We start from the raw sequence: 17,612 nt of genomic DNA on the forward strand, positions 1-17,612 counted from the left end.
AACTTTAAAACTGTTAAAACAGTTGTTTTTATGTTTAAATTTAAAATCAATAGCTGGTTCTTTTTCATTTTAGCCAAAGTTATTAAAAGTCACGTGGAAGGTCCAAAGAGCCACGGGACACTTTTGAAAAGTATTCGCTTAATAAAAATACACTGTGACATGATTAAGCCGTTAATCATATATCTGTCTTTAAATCTGTCCGTGCTGTTACATCTGAAATGTGATTTGCCACCCACCAATGAAAAGGAAGAGGAAAAAAGATCTGACAACCATGTGCTGAGGCAGTACGCATTTACGTTACATCGTCAAGTTCCGTAGTAGCAGATGATTTGAAGCTCGGTAGCGTCGTCTGGAACCACCCCCTGACGCTCCACTGACCGTAGACATGGCTGAAAAGAGACCTCCGAAGTCTGACTCTCCGTTCGCCACTAGGATAGACCCGGCCAAAGAGAATCTTTCCCGGGATCAGATGCATTTCATCAAGCAGGCGGAGCTGGAACAGTGGAAAAAGAAAACATCAAAGCTCCGAACGCGGAACGTTGTGACGGGACTCGCAATAGGAGCCCTCGTGCTGAGTATCTGTATCCTTTACGTCAACTGCAAGGTGAACTACGTAACGTTAGCTTAGCATGCTAATGTTACTTCTGCTGTGTACAAAATACAAAATAAGTAGTTCTAAAACTCACTGAAGTTTAGTACTAATTAATGCATTAATCATAATCAACCGTCTTGAAATTTACTGGAGGAACTGTTCCATTTACTACGAAGATTTCATGATTTACTTACGTCTAACTTTGTAGTGTGGTATGCTAACTCACTGTACATTGAAATGTTTTCATTAGCATAATATAGACAAGTAAAAAATTCCTTAAATTAACATTTAGCAGAAAATGTTAATTTCGCTCCATCAATCTTTCCTTTTATTGTTAAAGAAAATCGCCCCCACATCCACATGCTTCCAATAATTTCGCAGAGTTCTGCTTGAGGAGCAATTATTTACTCTCAGAAGTTAGTTTAGTTTAAGAACAAATAGGGCTGAACAAAAAGAAGAAAAAAAACACAATCTTGAGATCTTTGTAAAAAAAAAAAAAAAAAGTGTTATTTTCCTTCCGCTTCAGTGTTTTTGCATTAATCTATCATATAAAATCCCACTGAAACATATTGGAATTTAACGTTTGAACATAAAAAAAATATGGAAAAGTTCAATTAATTTTACATACCGCTGTATTTCAGAATGATGGTGAATGTCTAAGAACTTTTTATTTCAAACATCTGTTTTATGTTTTTGTCCTCATATGTTATACTAAGTAGACCTTTTAATTCACTTGTCACATTTTTTCCCTTCTGATTTCAAACATTTGCCTTGACCCATCGCTCTTAAATCAGATGGCTACACGTTTTATTCAGTCTCCCAGGAGAGGATCATGGATGAAATCGATGAGGAGGCCAAGCGTGCCAGACTGAAGGGACCGAAGACTGGAGCCAATTGAGGCAAACCAGGCTGCCAGCCTCTTTATGGACCGTGTTCTTTGTCCTGCTCCTAATAAGGAGAGGGCAGACAATGCCACTGAGTAATATTCCATACCTGGCTGTGTTTTTTTATTTGAGACAGAGCAGGACTTTGCTTTGTTTAGATGATGGGGATTTAAGGGGTGGTTGTTTTGCTTCAATCATTGATTTGTCTTGAGCTTCATTAGGCTTCAATCAGTGCAACAGGCTAATCCACTGACCTCAAAATGGCCATTCAGTGCTCTGTGGAAGGCCTTGATGGTATTTCTGCCTGACTCTTCCATTTCTAATCATGCAATTGCACCATGTTAGAGAAATACAACAGAAGCTATGAACATTTTATACGACAGTGGCCTTGGATGGACATAAATACTACTACACTGGTAAAAAAAGACACACGAATCAGCTTGATAAAATGTTATTTATGTTGATAAAATGTGTTTGTACTATATAAATCTAATGTGTTGAATTCAAAACATATCTTTAAAAGTTTTGTTGTATGTCGTAGTAAAAATGACAAGAGCCGAAGTATTTACATTTTTATTTTGTTCAAAATTTATTTATATATGCAATCTGATCTAGAATAAAAATATAAAGTAAGACATTTTAAGAGAAAGGCACAGACTGAGCTTGGCAGGACAGCAGCTTCAGTGAGCAATATGATTATGTATTTACATTCAACATCTTTAATGCATTTCAGAAGTTTTGTCTGCCAGAAAATCCTGTGTATAAGGCAACAGCTAGAGATTCACAGCTTGGACTCTTGGACACAGTCCGAATCGAAGCAGAACAGATGGACAACTGAGTTTTTAAACCACAAACATGTTGTTGGACTGACTGAGTGACATTTGAATCTGCTAAAGTGCACAAGGTGCTTGATCTATAAAATGATACACAAGTGCCTCTCAAATTGGAATACAATCTAAAAGTTATTTAGCATTTCAGTTAAAAAGACAAATTCAGATTCATTGCACATGGCGTGGTTTGTCTTTTTTTTTTTTTTTTGGAAGATTTTGCTATGAATTGCATAATGAAGCATAAAACGACAATTTGACCGTTTTCCTGCAGACAGTCGGAGATGCCCATTACAATGTAGGTAAGCCACAAATGATCAATAGCTAATAAAGCTGCTGGTCATAACTGCTGTATCCAAACATATTTATGCAGAACAAAACATTTGTGGCAGGAACAAATGTGAAGCAATGGCGATTCAGTAATTCATGCAAAAGGAGCTCAACAAAGCTTTGCACATATAAACCTTAGCAAACTGAGATTTCAATTTTCACATTTTTAAGTCTTTTTTCTATTAAATTTTTTCAGAAAACCTGAATTTTGGGGTTTCATTAGCTACATTCACTCTGTGTGTATTGAGTCTACCTTAAAGGAGTTGAGCTTTTTAGAACTGAATTATTAAAATAAACTGAGTTCAGTTACATTTTTAATTTACATTCATGCACCTGCATGTTTCTTTTTGCTCCAGAAGGATTCATGGTACCAGAAATATTTTAGTTTACTTTTGAAACTGTAAACATGAGCTATATTAAATGCACTCAGCTATAAATGCACAGTCAACAGGAAAGCCAGTAGTTTTGAAACAATTTAACCCAGCTAGAGAATTCCTAACATAATGGGCTTTCTGCATCAACTTTCTCACTTGATAGTACTGTAGTGAGAAAAAATCTTGCACAACAGAAACATTAAAATGTCACATTTTCGTCCCATCTCGTCCCACCAGAATGCAGACATTAAATTAGTTGTCTTAACGGTACGAATTTGAATAAATCAGAACATGATGCAGGTAGATTCTTCGCATTAGTTCAAGGAAGGAAGTAACTGCCGCTCTTCTGAATGAGAATATATTCACTGTTCATTCAGCAGAGGATGCGAGTTCATTATAAAGTACAGCAAGTGTGTCAGCCTCACAGTGGCTCCTGGTACTGTTATTATGAACAGCATCAAGTCAGACAAGCAGGAAAACATCAATTTCATTCTGGGTCAGCTTCATGGTAGACGCCTTCTGCAGCACACGGCACCATCGCTTGACTGCGTCGTTGCATTATCAGGGAGAATAATCAGCAGAGAACTATGGCAGATTTACATTTGTACTGTAGGAGTGAACGCGACGGCACACATCAGGACCTCTGGAGGTTCACATTGTTTCTATTAGCTGTGCTGCTTGGAGTCCACAGAGCATCTCCTCTGGGTGACTCCTTCACATGCTGGGCTGGTCAACACTCTTGAGAACTGGATTGTCCCGTATCGTCTCCAGCCTCGTCAGTAACGGCTTCTGTACAAGTGAGGTAAATGAGCAGCCGGCGGAGCCACATGATCACTGACAGAGAGGCGCAGATTGTTTGGATGGTGCACCAGTGAAAGGGTTAAAGGATTTTGACCTCTTGCGGTCACACTTCAGATGAGGTAGTCCGGATATTTAGAGTTCTTGGCCCAGGCTCTTACTGGAAACAGGAAATGAAAACAAAACAGTGATGAGGACAGCGAGGATGCAGGTGAAGTTTAGTTGACCCTCATCTCACTCACCATTCTACTGATGTTGGTGGCAAAAGTGACGCCTTTACCGGGTTTGTCCTGCGAGCCGCTGCTGCTGCCTCCGAGAGAGTTTCTCCTGATGATGCCTGGTTAGAAAGTGGTTCTCAATAAATCCACATAGAGAGTGAGTTGTCACATAAGGAAAACAAAAGTAATTTCTTACCTTGGAGAGGCAGGATGTCCACACGCTGCAGACTGTTCCTGCGCGATGAGGGAAAGCCATTCCCTTTGGAAAGGCGGCGCTGCCGGCTGCACAGCATGGCTGCAGGAGAGACGATGCCCGGCGGAGGAACCTTCCCCATCCTCGCATACAGTTCCTCGATCTCTCTCTTCTGTTCGGCTTCCAAGGCCTGAACCTCTGATAGGTGTCTGTAAATGACCCAAAAAAAAAAGTACAATGTGAATAAATTGCCTTGCCGTAAGCTGAATGAAGGATTTTTTTCATCCCATGTAACCCATCTCTACGCTGAACGCAGCCAAAGTTGAGCAAAAAGAGAAGCTTGTCCTCAGAAAGTACATCTAAAAAGAGCAAGTTAGTGTTTTAAGTGTCTCTGGAAAAAGTCCCTTGAAGAGACCAAAAAGAAAAAAAAAGCTTTTTATTTATAAGAATAAAAGTTTATATTTTTTTCTTTCCTTATGATTGCTTTCCTACTATGTAGTTACAGTAGTTTGCGTTGCATTTTCAGTGTCTGTTCAGAGATGAAACATCACTTGCTTTTCTCTGAGTTCCTGAAGTTCCTCCATCATCTCCTCGTCCTCGCTGTCCGAGTCGTCGCTGCTCAGATAGGGGGCGCTGCGGTTATAAGTCGTCAACCACAGGTTGTGAAGGGCGTTGCTGTACTGGGGGCTCCCCGCTGCTCCGTCCCACAGCCTCCCCTCCATCTCGGCGGCCGTCACAGAGAGGCCGCTGTCCGCAGAGGTCCCCATCAGACTGAGGCTGCAAGTCCTCCTCCGACCCCTCTTCCTCACCCTCGATCGCTCCCCTAAGATCCCGCCCTCTTCCTCCTCATCTTCTTCATCGTCTCCGTTATGGTGCTGATGTTGCGGCTGGCTCACGGCCCACCCCGCCGGCCTGTCCACCTTCTGGGGGATCCCCGTGAGGCCTCTGTGGAGATGAGGCTGAGGAGGGGACATGGTGAGAGAAGTGTTGAGGCTGGTTTCAGAACCCCCCACCTGCTCTGTGCTGCTCTCTGACTGGGTGTTTTTGTTGTTGTTGGCTGGCTGCGGTGCAGCGACCACTGGGACAGGGGGGTCCAAAATGTCAACACTGGGCGTCACCTGGAATCTTCCAACCGTCACAGGTGCTGACTTCACTTCTGTGATGGTAAAAGATAAAAAAAGAGGCATGTTTCCAAATGATAATGTGCTCTGCACAGAATTGAACTTCCGCAAAGTTAGTTGAATTACACTTTCTAAGAATCTGTGAGCATTTAAATACTAAAAATATCATTGGAAAAATATTATTAACATATGGTGCACAAATCACGAAACGAGACAATGTTGAAGTCGGTTATTAATTCAAAGATTTGTAAAAGGCCCATCTTAATGACCTCACGGCGTCTGAACCAAGTTAGATCAGCTCCATTATGAAATTAGTAACAGACTTCTCAAATCTACACCACATTATTTTTCACTGAGCTATTTTTGAGAAGGATTATGAGTAGAAAAATTGAAGTCTCTACATGTGCAAAGCTGGCAGCCATGAAGTCGATTCAACTAAATATTGACTCTGAGATGATTCCAAATAAGAGCAGTTTTTCCTCTCCCCTGGTAGAGCCGCTCGTTCCATTATCCAATGTAGTTTTTTTTTCCTTATAGAAAGTACTTCTGACTTAGCGATTCAGTGTTTAGTTGTTGATGAAGCCATCAGTTTTTTTCTTCACTAAAAAAAGTATCCCCAATGCCGTGCTTCAATTCAATAACTCAATCTGACAGTGCTTTGGTAACGAATAAAGTGAATTTGAATGTAAAGAATATGACTATCATTAGATTGCATTAGAATGAATAGAAGTTAAGCGAATTGAATTTGCACTACACAATGGAAGTTTTACAAAAATGTTGGCGATGTAAACAAAAAGATTCTGAAAGATCTGCACAATGAGCCACAAAAAGTCTTACTGATCATTAAGTGATGAGAGTTTGTTGGATAAATATCCACTCATTTCTAAACTTAAGTGCTTTAACAGCAGGCAGCTGGACTGTCAAAGTAACATGATTAAAGTTTCAGGCTAACAGGATTAATGGAACAGCCACACTGCATAGAAAACATGAAAATCCTTAAACTGCATAAATAGCATGGACAAGGTATATAAACTTGTAATTAAATGGGACTGATTTGATGATTTTTACAATTCAATCAAAAAAAAAAAAGCGATCAGCATAATCAGTTCACATCTGTCTTTCAAATTATTCATTCCAAAATAATTACTTGGTTAAAGACAACTAACTGGGTCAAGGATGGACTGACGACCCGACCAGCATCTGCTGTGTCCCTTGTTGTTTAAGGAAGGAAGGAACAGCAAGGAACACGATCTAAGAACAGCCGGATTTATGCTTGGAATAAATTGAGCACAGATGGACTTTGTTTTCTGACTCAATGGCTTTTGAAAGCAATGACATAAATCCTAATAAAATGCGTTGTAGTTTGTGGCTGTAATGTGACATAATGCGAGAAAGATTAAGGGCTGCGATTAATCTTTACGCCAAAATATCAGGATGAAACAGCCAACATAAAAACCTAACTGGGTGATGTTTGTTAAAAGCTAAAAATCAATTTAATGCTTATTTCTTTCTCTCTTTTGCAGTAAGTTGTCAGCCATTAAAACAATTTGTGCTCACATCTGCACACCATTAGAGACTTTGAAGTTCTGCAGTGCTGCAGTTTGCCCACTGTGGGTCCTTCTTACAGTAAACACACAAAGTGCCTGTATTTGTAGCCTGTAAAACAGAGGGGCTCTGTTGACTGTGGGATTCTGGGGAGCGTATAAATACTGACAGGTGTAGATGTGGGAGGAGAGGCCCGTAACGACCTAAGCTGTTGACTGATTGGTCACCGCCAGTGGGTCGGGCAGCCATTACACCTACGTCTGAGTTCACATCGAATGGAACATTGCATCCAGACTCCCAGTTACGCAACAGCCCCTAATAACGTCCACAGAGAGACACAAAAGGGACTGAAAAGAACAGGAGAGTGTCTATTAAAGACATGTCAGTCGTTTTATTATTATTTATTTAAACAACTCCATGATGTGTTAAATAAAAATGCAAGAAAGCTAGTAAATGTCTCAAGTTGGATTTTGGCATTTATTTGTTTGGTTTATTTGGGGAGTAAACATAAAGATAGTACACGGACTTCATGTTCCAGGTCTCCGAACCCTTAGTGAAAAATAAAAAAGAACCTATTTCAGGTGTTTATGATGCAGAGATCTGTTTTAGCAACATGAGAACGTACACAGAAACTCTTACCACATTCAGTGGAAGAAGTTTTCAGTTCTGGGCTGATGGTCCTGGCTGCAGATCCAACAGGATGCAGTTGATTGCTGAAGGAGGAGACCTGATGAAGCATAAACACAGCCAACTGAAATACATTGCAACAACAACCCAAATTGGGAAAAAAAAAAACCCAATCAAAGTAAAATATTTAATTTCTTTGCTGAACATGTTAAAATTAAAATTTTGGAAAATATAAAATACCTCTCCCGAACTGGTACCTGGTGTCAATTCAGTTGAGTATAATCAGAAAAATGTTCATTATTTTGGTGAGAACTAGACTGAAAGGAGATCCTGTGGTAGCTCCCAGATTTTTTCCCCCCAACTTTAAAGTATTAAAAAGTGTCTCCCTAATCATATATGTTTCTAAAATAAAAGAAATTCATTGAAACTCACAGTATTCTCTGGGCTCACTGGTGGTGATGGGGAAGCCTCTGATGAAGAATTTGACATGGATACTTCTGTTCCAGTTTGAAGCTGGGGTGAAATCTGGGCCAAGTATGGTGCCATATTGCTATCCTCCTTGTGTGGAATGGGTGAACTGGTTAGTCGGACATGCTGCTGGGGCTCCAGGGTGGCCAGCGGAGGAGTGGACGGCATGGAAGGTGGAGTCACAGGATGCTGCCACTGTGGATGATTGTTCTGGTAAAACCCGAGTCCGTCCATCTGAGGCGCCTGCTCCGGAATGTGATAGACGTTCTGAGCTGGGACGCCCACTGGCGGTAGAGTCTGGTAATGGTGCGGGTAGACGGATGGGTAACCTGACGGAGGAGCGATGGGACTTTGCAGGTGGGGGTGGAAGCCCGGATACGAGGGCATCACCTGGGTGGGCAGGTTTGGAGGGGGGATGAATGACTGAGCCATGCTCATGGCCATGGAGATGACGTTAGCTAAAGAGAATAACGGCTGAGAGTGGGAGGGCCACATGTTGGGAGGCTGTGGTGTGGGTGGGGACATGGTGACACTTTCCACTGTGGGACTCGGGGTCTCGTTCACTGGACTGGGTGAGCTGGGTGTTGGCGAGGGAACAGAGGGAAAGGTAGGGTTACTGGCTACCCGAGTAAGGGGAGGATGCAGCCCTGCTGGCTTCGGAGAACCTGGAGATCCCGGATATGGGAAGGGAAAATGAGTTTGGCCCATGTAGGGTAAATGGTAGTGCTGCTGGTGGGACAGGAGAGATGAAGGTCGTTGGTGCTGATGATAGTAAAGAGGAGATCCTAAAGGAGGAAACAACAGTTATAAATGTTGCCGTGTGAACTCATCTTAGGTTTAAGACTAGTCTTTAATATTTACAGCTTTCCAAGTAGTATGCAGAAGGACCCGGTTAACCCTGTATTAGAGCAAGGGAACCTGGACGATGTAATTAGCAAGTGAAATGGTTACAGTTCAATTACAATGCTGTTGCAGACCATGTAGTAATTAAATTAAGCTGAGTGAATGTACAGTTTTATTTTACAAAAATAAATTTTAGCACTGAATGAATCCCAATCAATTTTGGAGAATTTAACATAACAAAAACAATGGAAAAAAAAAACTGAACCTGGGAAGTAATAGAGCTGCAGAGGCCCTGGGTTTAACCACCTTATTGAAGGCATACCACATTAGATTACTATCCTGTATCACCGTCTCTGGGTATTTGTACCTAGGTTGCTTTAATGTTGCACTTGTTTGCTACAGTTTATATTTAGAGTAATTGTATTAATTCACTGTGTAGGAAAATCCCTTTATTTTCTAGTGCTTGAAAAGTATTTCAGCTAATCAAGTTTATGCTGGATTTTCTTAGAAAATTAGATTATCCTTTGTTGTCAAAAGTTAGAGTAGCTATTTCTATAATAGAAGACTATTCTCCATTAGTGTCATTCGGCATCACTCTGTGCTCTTTAATAACAGCTCCACGTTCCATTACGTATTCTCATCTGTTCCCTGTAACAATAATCAATAGGCTCCGTGGGTTTTTCAGTCATCGTCAAATATAGTGTTGTTTCCACTGGTAGTATGAATTCGTTGAAAAAAAAAAAAGTAGGATTAATATGTTTAAGTTGTGCATCAAAGTGGCTTGAAGAGTCGTGGTGGAGCACTTTATTAGTAAAGAACAGTTCTGTCGTCCTATGGCGCATAAATCTTTTGTGTATTAAAGTGAGGGTTTCCATGCTGAACAAAGACGTTTTGTTTAAAGCTCCATCTGACTGTAATTGCATTTGTAAGCCAGAACATTTGCACACAAGACTTGCGTGGCTACGCGGGGATTTAGTATCACCAGAGCAAGTGAAGCTTTCACGTTTCAGCAGTTTAAATGGAAAACGTGCGTGTGCGTGTGTGTGCGTGTGCGTGTGTATGGGCATACACAACTTATTGGGTTTGATTAAAGAAGTCAGGATCACTAAATCATTCCCTGAGGAATGGTTTAGGATGTCTCAACAATGGGAGCACAGTTATAAACCACAGCTCCACTCGGTGATGATGCAAACCAGCCTCTACTTTTTCCACGCTGACGGAAACACGAGTTAGGCAACACTGTAAATGGTGGCGGGCAGCCATGAAGCATTGCGAAAGCTGCCATGCAAGTGGACATCCAGCAGGAGAAGGACACAGGGATAGGAAGAGATGAGGATACTGATATCCTCATCTCTGATACTAGATCTCTGATACTAGAGAGCCAAATGCAGCATGTGTGTCATTAGAGCAACTTCAAATGTCTCTGCTGCTGCGAGTTTTACGAAGGACTTGGAGGCCCAAGAGAGAAAATTCTTGGAAATTCGGCCCGAGTTTGTGCTGGCAAACAGATGTGGCTGACTATCACAACACAGCAGAGACCTCATGCTTTACAGCGACAGCATTCACAGCTCCCTGAAAGCCAGAAGGCTCCCTTCAGGTGAGGTAATTACCCAAGAGGCCCCGCTGCAAGGCAGACACAGACTGAGGCTTTGAGGTGCAGCAATGGTGGATGGCGCCATGTGGATTTCTGAACAATGCTAAGAAAAGGGTGTGAGGTGAGAGGTTGTAGAGGGGGGAGAGTGGGGGTGCTCATGAGTTGGGTGAACTGAGCTGTGACTCATTTGCTGCCAGAAGACCATTACGATTTTTCAGCAACAGTAAACAATGCTGGGTCTCTTCAGCTGGGAACCGGAGGGAGGACCGCGGTGCTGTTTACCTGGGGTGTTGTGGAAAGACTGTGAGCGTACAAGAGGTCGCCCAGGTGAAGTAATATCTGAACTCAGGACATCGCCATTAGGACAAGGGGGGGAGCCACGCGCTCCTACACTGGGGTTAGCCATACTGTAGTCTACAACAAGACACACACACACATGCATGAGAAGACTTTGAGTCACACAAAACTACGGACACACACACACATACACAAGATGATCATGCACGGTACAAAAAAAAAGATGCAGGAGGTTAATAGGACAGGCTGAGAGAACGACAGCACATTTAATGGGTCTCGGTGGTTTTAAATCAGAATTTTAAGAGTCGAAGATGAGTAGTTAATTTCCTCTTTAGTGGTGGATTTAGTTATTAAAACACAGGAGACTTACCTGGGAGAGAAGAAGATGAGTGTGTTCGAGGCATAAAGTGACTGTGCAGATTAGGCTGCAAAAAAACAAACGATAAAAATCAGTCAGTCAGGAAGCATTTTATTGCAACACATTAACACTTCATTGTTGGGTAAGCATAGGGGACACGCAGTAATGTGTAGAAGTCGAAAGTCGACCATCATTCCTGGGTGCATTCAAAAAATAGAATACTGCTAAAAATGTGTTTAGAAACCAATTTCAAAAAAAGATCTTCATAGTGAGTGTTTTTATTACACAAAATGTCACAGATTTGTCCATATGGGACTAAAAAGACACAGGAAATGGATGAGTGTTCAAGCTTTTATGTTTCTTTCCACAGCCAGCAAGCAGAAACACAAGCAGAAAACTTCAAATACCTCATTTCTATAAGATGATGCACCTCCATCTACATTTAGATTGTTTTTCCCGTTTTCGGTGTCAGTAAGAAGTTATATCGTCACGCTGACATTGACTTTAAACTGTTTAGGAAGGTTGTGGCAGCCAGACAAGCACAGCTTTCCAGGGATTTACAATCTATTTAAAGCGTATAATAATAGAATTTAAAAATAGTGACCTACCTAAGAATGAGCTAAGAATAAAACAGCCTACAGACAGGTGATCCTGCAGACTGGCTTTCAGGTTTTTTTCTGTAGCTTACTAATAATAATAATAATAATCTATACTTTATTTTCCCTCTAATGCATCACACATCTACAAGACTTTTCGGATTTATGTTTGGAGTAAAATATGGCACTAAAGGATCATATCTCTTCTGTGTCTCTTATCTAACAAGAAAGGAAAGATGTTTACTTCTCCTTATCCTTTTGCTTGAAGTTACCAGCATATTTTGTTCTTTGTGCTCCACAGTGGAACAGAACCCAACAGAATGAGCACTTCTTTCTCTTAAATGGACAAACCATGTCTGATAAGGCATTAGGTCATGGATTTGGGATGGCACTGCCCCAAAGAAGAATTTCTTTTTTACAGTTTCACAGAAGCTTCATTCATCAGGGATTAATATGTCGGAACATAAATTATTTTACCCACTTAGAGTTGGCAGGTACATTGGAAAGCTTCTTAAGAGCTGGAAAGAGTTTGTGCTTGTGGGAGCAAAAAAAGCGCGAGATGGAAGTGGGGTGTTTTTGTTTTTCTTTTTGTCAACCAGAAATCACATGGTTTTACATCACCAGCGCTTTTAGTAACATAATGTTCCAAATGGAAGCTGTACCATCAACAGCTTCACTGACACTTAATCTTCCGTCTTAAAAACTGTTTAAATCCAGCACTGCCTGTAACTTTTTACGCATTGCATTTAACAGCTCTGCCCAACACAGACACAACGTGACGTAATTTACAAGAGCCGGGTTAGTATGATTTTGTTTAGCAGTATCTGGATAGATGGCTGCTAACCTGTGAAGAAGACAATGAGTTAGCCACGCCACTGGAAGCCAGCTGGGCGAGGCGATGTCCGCTGTTGTGAACCGACGGGTCTTTGGACATCAGAGCCTCGGCCCGTTTGATGATGTCTCCCATTCGGTGGATAAAGCCCTCCTTCTCAGACGGAAGGATGAATTCACTTCGAATCTAGAAGGCAACGGGAGAAGTCATATTACTCAAAGTTATTACTTCTTTGCTAGCCGATTCTCACACCCTCTAGGTTTAAATATACAGTTTTACAGTTATACAGCAAAGGTGCAAATAAATACTAAGAAAATGCCAGCTATTATTAGCATGCTCCGATCCAACAGGAAAGCACTGACATCAGAAAAATGATCTGTCAGCATAGAACGCCTCTGGAAAATGCAAAAAAGCAAACAAAATAACTTTATTTTTAATGATCTAAGCACAAGGTGAAGACTTTGCCCTTGCATATGCATAGGTGCTTGGATAACTTGCAACAGATGCTGTATATCATAAATGGTCTCCATTTGTATAGCACCTTTCTAATAAGCTGGATTTGCAAAGTGTTTGAATTGTGCTTCTCGGTCACAAAATTACAGATAGGTGCCTCTGGAAGTATTTTGGGGGTTTACTTTCTTGTCCAAAGATGCGAAACATATGGAGGGGCAATGAACTAAACCAGAATCAAAGCCATTAGAGGGGAACTCGTTTTACAGCCAGAGGCAAGGCTCCTGCAAGCTCAAATGAACGGGATCATTATGGGGTCTCAGTTTTACATCAAACAATTTTTTTTACGCCAACTTTTCCGACTTGGCTTTTGAGTGGTGGAGAAACAAACCGGTTCTATTACAGGACCAGCTAAAAACGGGAAACTATTTGATAGAAAAGCCCTAACAGTGTAGTTTATCATCTGTTTTATTACTAAGCCAAAAGAGACAAGAGCGCTGCTATATTTTTAGGTACCTTGAGTGTCACCTTTTCTTATAGCACGTTATGTTGTAGTACCATTCACCCAATAAAATTGTAGGAGAGCTCAATAATTAACGGATGAAAAAAAGCTTGCATTATGATTATAAGCATCTTGGCAGTATGAATATTGTACCCACAGATACTGTAACGATATGTTTTGTAAAATATTGTGCATTTTTGATTCATTTTATTCAGTTTTAGCTTTATTGTTCTAACTTGAGCATTTATTTATGTAACGTTTGCCAACAGAAAAGATGTCGTATTACTTACAATGAGGCGTGCCTATTTAAGTACAATTAAAGATTAGCCATATGAATGTCTTTATTCACTTTGCTTGATTGCAAAGCTTGAAAACAGGCATCCAACAAAAAGTTGCCTAAGGCTTATTATCATAACTTAGACATCTAATGTAAAATCTAAGCTATACCATTTTATGCTTTGCTTTAAGCTGCCGTTTTAGTGCGTGATTTTTTTTTTGACAGCATAGCACATTTCAGCTCATTTAAAGCTCAGTGCCGAGAACCACAGGGCTGTTTGTGATGCCAGGTTTCCCCTGCTGTGCCCAGACACAGTAAACAAAAGCCCACTGTATTTTAGAGTCAGGGAGGCGGCAAATTGAGTGAGCGAAGTGTGCTGCTGCTGTAAAACGCCGGTCCATCGCGTCATGTTCACAAACAAATCTCTTGCATGTACACGGCCTCTTCACCTTCAAGCATCTGGTAAACTCAAAAATGTTAAGATACGGAGGGAATTGCTTACTGGCATTACGAATCAGGTGTATTTGCAGACGAGGTAAAGTAACTGTAAAGCTGTCCTGAAAAATTCATTTCTGCATTTCTTGATGAGCCTATAAGGGTTTAAGACAGCTTTTACTCCTTTAACTTCTGTATACTTTCTGTATCCTGTCTCTAAATGTGATATTGATTTAATTTACCTAAAAATTGCTCATGTCATGAACCCTGAGGCGCACAGAAGCTGCCGTCAGTCTAAAATCTGTCCACAATAAAAAAAATAACACATTTTTCTCTTGGCTTTGTTATCTTTCTCCAGCCAACAAAAGTTGAATAAATTAGGCTTGATTTTACAAAGCTAATTGTAAAATTAATTACCTTTGATTTTACAATTAACTGAAAATTCTCAGTGTTGAAACTTTTCAATACTCATCCCCTCAGGAGTTGCGGGGCAAAGCAGAAAAACTTACTGTCACTACTGATTATTCCTGATGAATATGAAATAGTAATTTATAGATTTAAGGATAGGTTTATCCCCGCTTCGGTTTGTGACTCACCATGACAGCGGCGATGTCTTCTGGGTTATCTCCGTCCAGATCAAACTTAAAGGTCACCATCTTGTCATTGTGTGTCTGAAGCTGACATTCGACAACCCGGTCCACTTTATCAGAAAGCTGCAGAGACAGAGGGAATCAACAGTAATGGTGTTGAATGCTGAGAGACAAAAAGAGAGGAAAATATTCTTGTTTAACTGCAGAAAGACGAGTCTGGTGTTTTATTAGTTAGTCGACATTTTCCATTTTCTGAGCGTTTCAGTTTCCCGACTCAATTTTTATTTTTCAAATTTCCTTTAGTTTCCAAATTGTATCTGTCATTATTTTTGTCCCACTTGATCTTTTTCCAGATGGAATCTCTTTCTACTAAGTGAAAGTAAAAGCATAGGTGCCCTCCTTTAGCCAGCTGACCAGCAGAGCACAGGAACAGGTGGGGGAGAAGAGATAGCAAGAAAAAACTCAGGTAAATCCACCTATTTGTCTGGCATCTTATTAAAAAAGGACTTTAAACTGTAGGGACAGAAATTTTAGCAAAGTAACTTTTTAAAATCTTACTTTACCTTGATAATTAGAGTCAATTTATCTGTAGGTTATTACAGTCAGTAAGTAAAAAAAAAATATAAACAATGTACTTGTGTTGTTTCTTTGCATCCAGATTAAAAAAAATAAAAATCTAAAAGGCCAAACCCAGACCACATAGCAACCCCATGTTACAATGTATACTCTCCGACCAAATGTATGTGCGTGTTGTTACATGCGAATCTAGACTCGGCCAAAACATGGTCGTTAAAATGATCTCAGAGTGTTCTGAAGAGGACAATAATGTGTGGTCGTCAGAAGGGGAAAACAAAAAGCTAAGACGCTGATCCGAAGTCAAATAAACAGCGTGGAGTCGGACCACAAGCTCAAAAAAAGAAACGCCTAATGAAATAATTCAGTCAAAGCTGATTTGTTAGTTAATCTTGTGAGGGGAGAATAAAAGTGCCCGTTTGAAGGTGAAGGCAATCCAATGAATCCACTGTACCCCTGTGATGCGAAGCCGCGAGCGCGCCCTCCGCCTGAACAGCTTCGCGGCCGTTCGCCTCGCAGCCGTTTTCTCGCTCTTCTCAGGCAGGCCTTCGTAGCCGTCGCTCAAGCCTGACGTTACATCGGAAGCGTAGCTGCAAAAAAATAAAAAGATGGCAAAAAATAAAATAAAAAATTGGTGTTGACTCTTAGTTTGAAAAGCAAACATCCTCATAAGCCCAAATGTCACCTCGAATCTAATGGCAGTCAGCACAAACGAACTTTAAAAATCGTTGTTGACAGCTGTCATCGACAAGTGAAGTGTAAAATTCAGCGTCCCTAATTATAAACAGCGCTCCTGAGTGTCACATAAAGCATAATGTGTTGCATCTGTTTATTCCCTGGTTGTTTATAGTCAAATCAATGCAAGTTTGAACTGTTTCTTCAAAGTCTACAGGAAGCTGTCGAACGTCTGACGGAAGCAGCACACTTCCACGTATTGACGCCATGAGTAGGTTTTGGGGTTTCAGATGGCTGGTAAATAGTTTCAGCTAATTGCATCTCCTGGGTCTTTTCAGATCACTGCGGTTACAAGCTCCCCTCCGTCCACTTCCCCGACGCAAGCTGCAACCATTTAACATAGCCTACATGCTTGGCAGCCTTCACCTGCCTCTGTTTAAATGTTCTCTACCTCATGGTGGACTTCAGCTTAAAGGGGAGCATGTTGTCACCTCCTGAGAATAAGCCAAACAAAGCAAGAGTGAACTTATGTGGTGATGCTGCAGTCGTCCTGTTTCTGATCAGAGGTAATCAGGACCTGTGTCAGAGGAACAGCCGGGACTGTGTTTGCTGTTCTCACTAGAACATGGTGGTGATGTTCAAAAAATGACACTGTAAGTCGTTTCATTTGAAGACAGAGTCAGATTGTCTCTGGTTATTATTACTCTTGTTACACTTCTGCGTGAAAAGACTTCAGCCGCACCCGTTCCTTTCAAAAGGCCAAGAAGACTTTCTTGTTTTTATTAAGTAATAGTTACCAAGATCCTCTGGAGGTGTTTTGGTGGTTTTGTTTTTCTCTTGATATAGTCTTCCCTTTGACAAAAATAAGAATGAGGCCTTGTTTTTTTTTTTGTTGTTGTTGTTTTTAAGGCAAAGATATGTGAATTATTCAGCTTCATTATTCAAGCTGAATGATGAACCACTTCTGTGTCATGTTTTGAAATGATACCACACCTTGAAATGATCTCTTCCTATTTCCTTTTTTGCACAATCTCTCTACATTGTCATAGGTCCCACTCTTTACGTTTACCCACAGTTTCTCCATAGAACCTCAGAGTTTTATGGTGCTTGCACTAGGATAAATGAATAGAATCCGCTAAACTTTGATTAAATATTAATAAAAATTAACACCGACTCCTCCTTGAGCCAAAGCCATTGTTTAGGGATAAAGCTTAAATGGTTTGAAGTGGCGATGGTCTGACAAAAAAGTATAAAGAGTTTTGTCCCCAAAAGTATATCACTATTGTTAGTTTTTGGTTTTTTTTGTGGCTACTGCTCCTTTAGATCTGGTCGCAGGAGTCCAGCTCTCTCTTGAAAGGGAAGTAATATATATATGTCTATGTCCCTGAATTCCCTCTAAAATCTGATCAGTCCATCGGACATTCACAAACTCTGTGGTGACATTGTTTAGCTTTTAAACTGTAACTGCTATGAAACAATCTTATTTGCAAAATCGTTTCACATCAGCCATTTTGGAGAGTTTTCCCGCATACATGTCCAGTTTAAGATCGAGCCACTGCATCTTATCCAGACTTAAATCTGGACCATGACTTTGCCAGACCTTTAATTAGTTA

General features: G+C 40.7%; 2 protein-coding genes across 4 annotated transcripts in view; one reads left to right on the forward strand and one right to left on the reverse strand.

Moving 5' to 3' along the window:
* Positions 1-329: 329 nt before the first annotated feature.
* coa3a (cytochrome C oxidase assembly factor 3a) lies at positions 330-2,037 on the forward strand. The gene is made up of 2 exons (XM_008437297.2): positions 330-581; positions 1,387-2,037. Exons 1-2 carry the CDS (start codon positions 386-388, stop codon positions 1,488-1,490), a joined length of 300 nt encoding a protein of 99 aa, XP_008435519.1. The 5' UTR covers positions 330-385; the 3' UTR covers positions 1,491-2,037.
* A 461-nt stretch (positions 2,038-2,498) lies between these two features.
* Positions 2,499-17,612, reverse strand: part of wnk4a (WNK lysine deficient protein kinase 4a) — a 47,500-nt gene continuing 32,386 nt past the window's right edge. The window contains exons 11-21 of one of the 3 annotated variants that reach the window (XM_008437298.2): positions 15,779-15,914; positions 14,758-14,874; positions 12,510-12,683; positions 11,082-11,136; positions 10,697-10,828; positions 7,942-8,762; positions 7,522-7,609; positions 4,772-5,372; positions 4,220-4,425; positions 4,048-4,142; positions 2,499-3,965 (exon numbers count right to left, since the gene is read on the reverse strand). In XM_008437298.2, coding sequence (XP_008435520.1) covers positions 3,963-3,965; positions 4,048-4,142; positions 4,220-4,425; positions 4,772-5,372; positions 7,522-7,609; positions 7,942-8,762; positions 10,697-10,828; positions 11,082-11,136; positions 12,510-12,683; positions 14,758-14,874; positions 15,779-15,914 — 2,428 coding nt within the window. In that variant the 3' untranslated portion in view covers positions 2,499-3,962. Of the gene's footprint in view, positions 3,966-4,047; positions 4,143-4,219; positions 4,426-4,771; positions 5,373-7,340; positions 7,432-7,521; positions 7,610-7,941; positions 8,763-10,696; positions 10,829-11,081; positions 11,137-12,509; positions 12,684-14,757; positions 14,875-15,778; positions 15,915-17,612 lie in introns of those variants that run through there. The other 2 variants (XM_008437299.2, XM_008437300.2) reach the window with 2 other exon arrangements.

This window comes from Poecilia reticulata, linkage group LG19 (genome assembly GCF_000633615.1).
Source record: "Poecilia reticulata strain Guanapo linkage group LG19, Guppy_female_1.0+MT, whole genome shotgun sequence".
NCBI classification, from domain to species: Eukaryota; Metazoa; Chordata; class Actinopteri; order Cyprinodontiformes; family Poeciliidae; genus Poecilia; species Poecilia reticulata.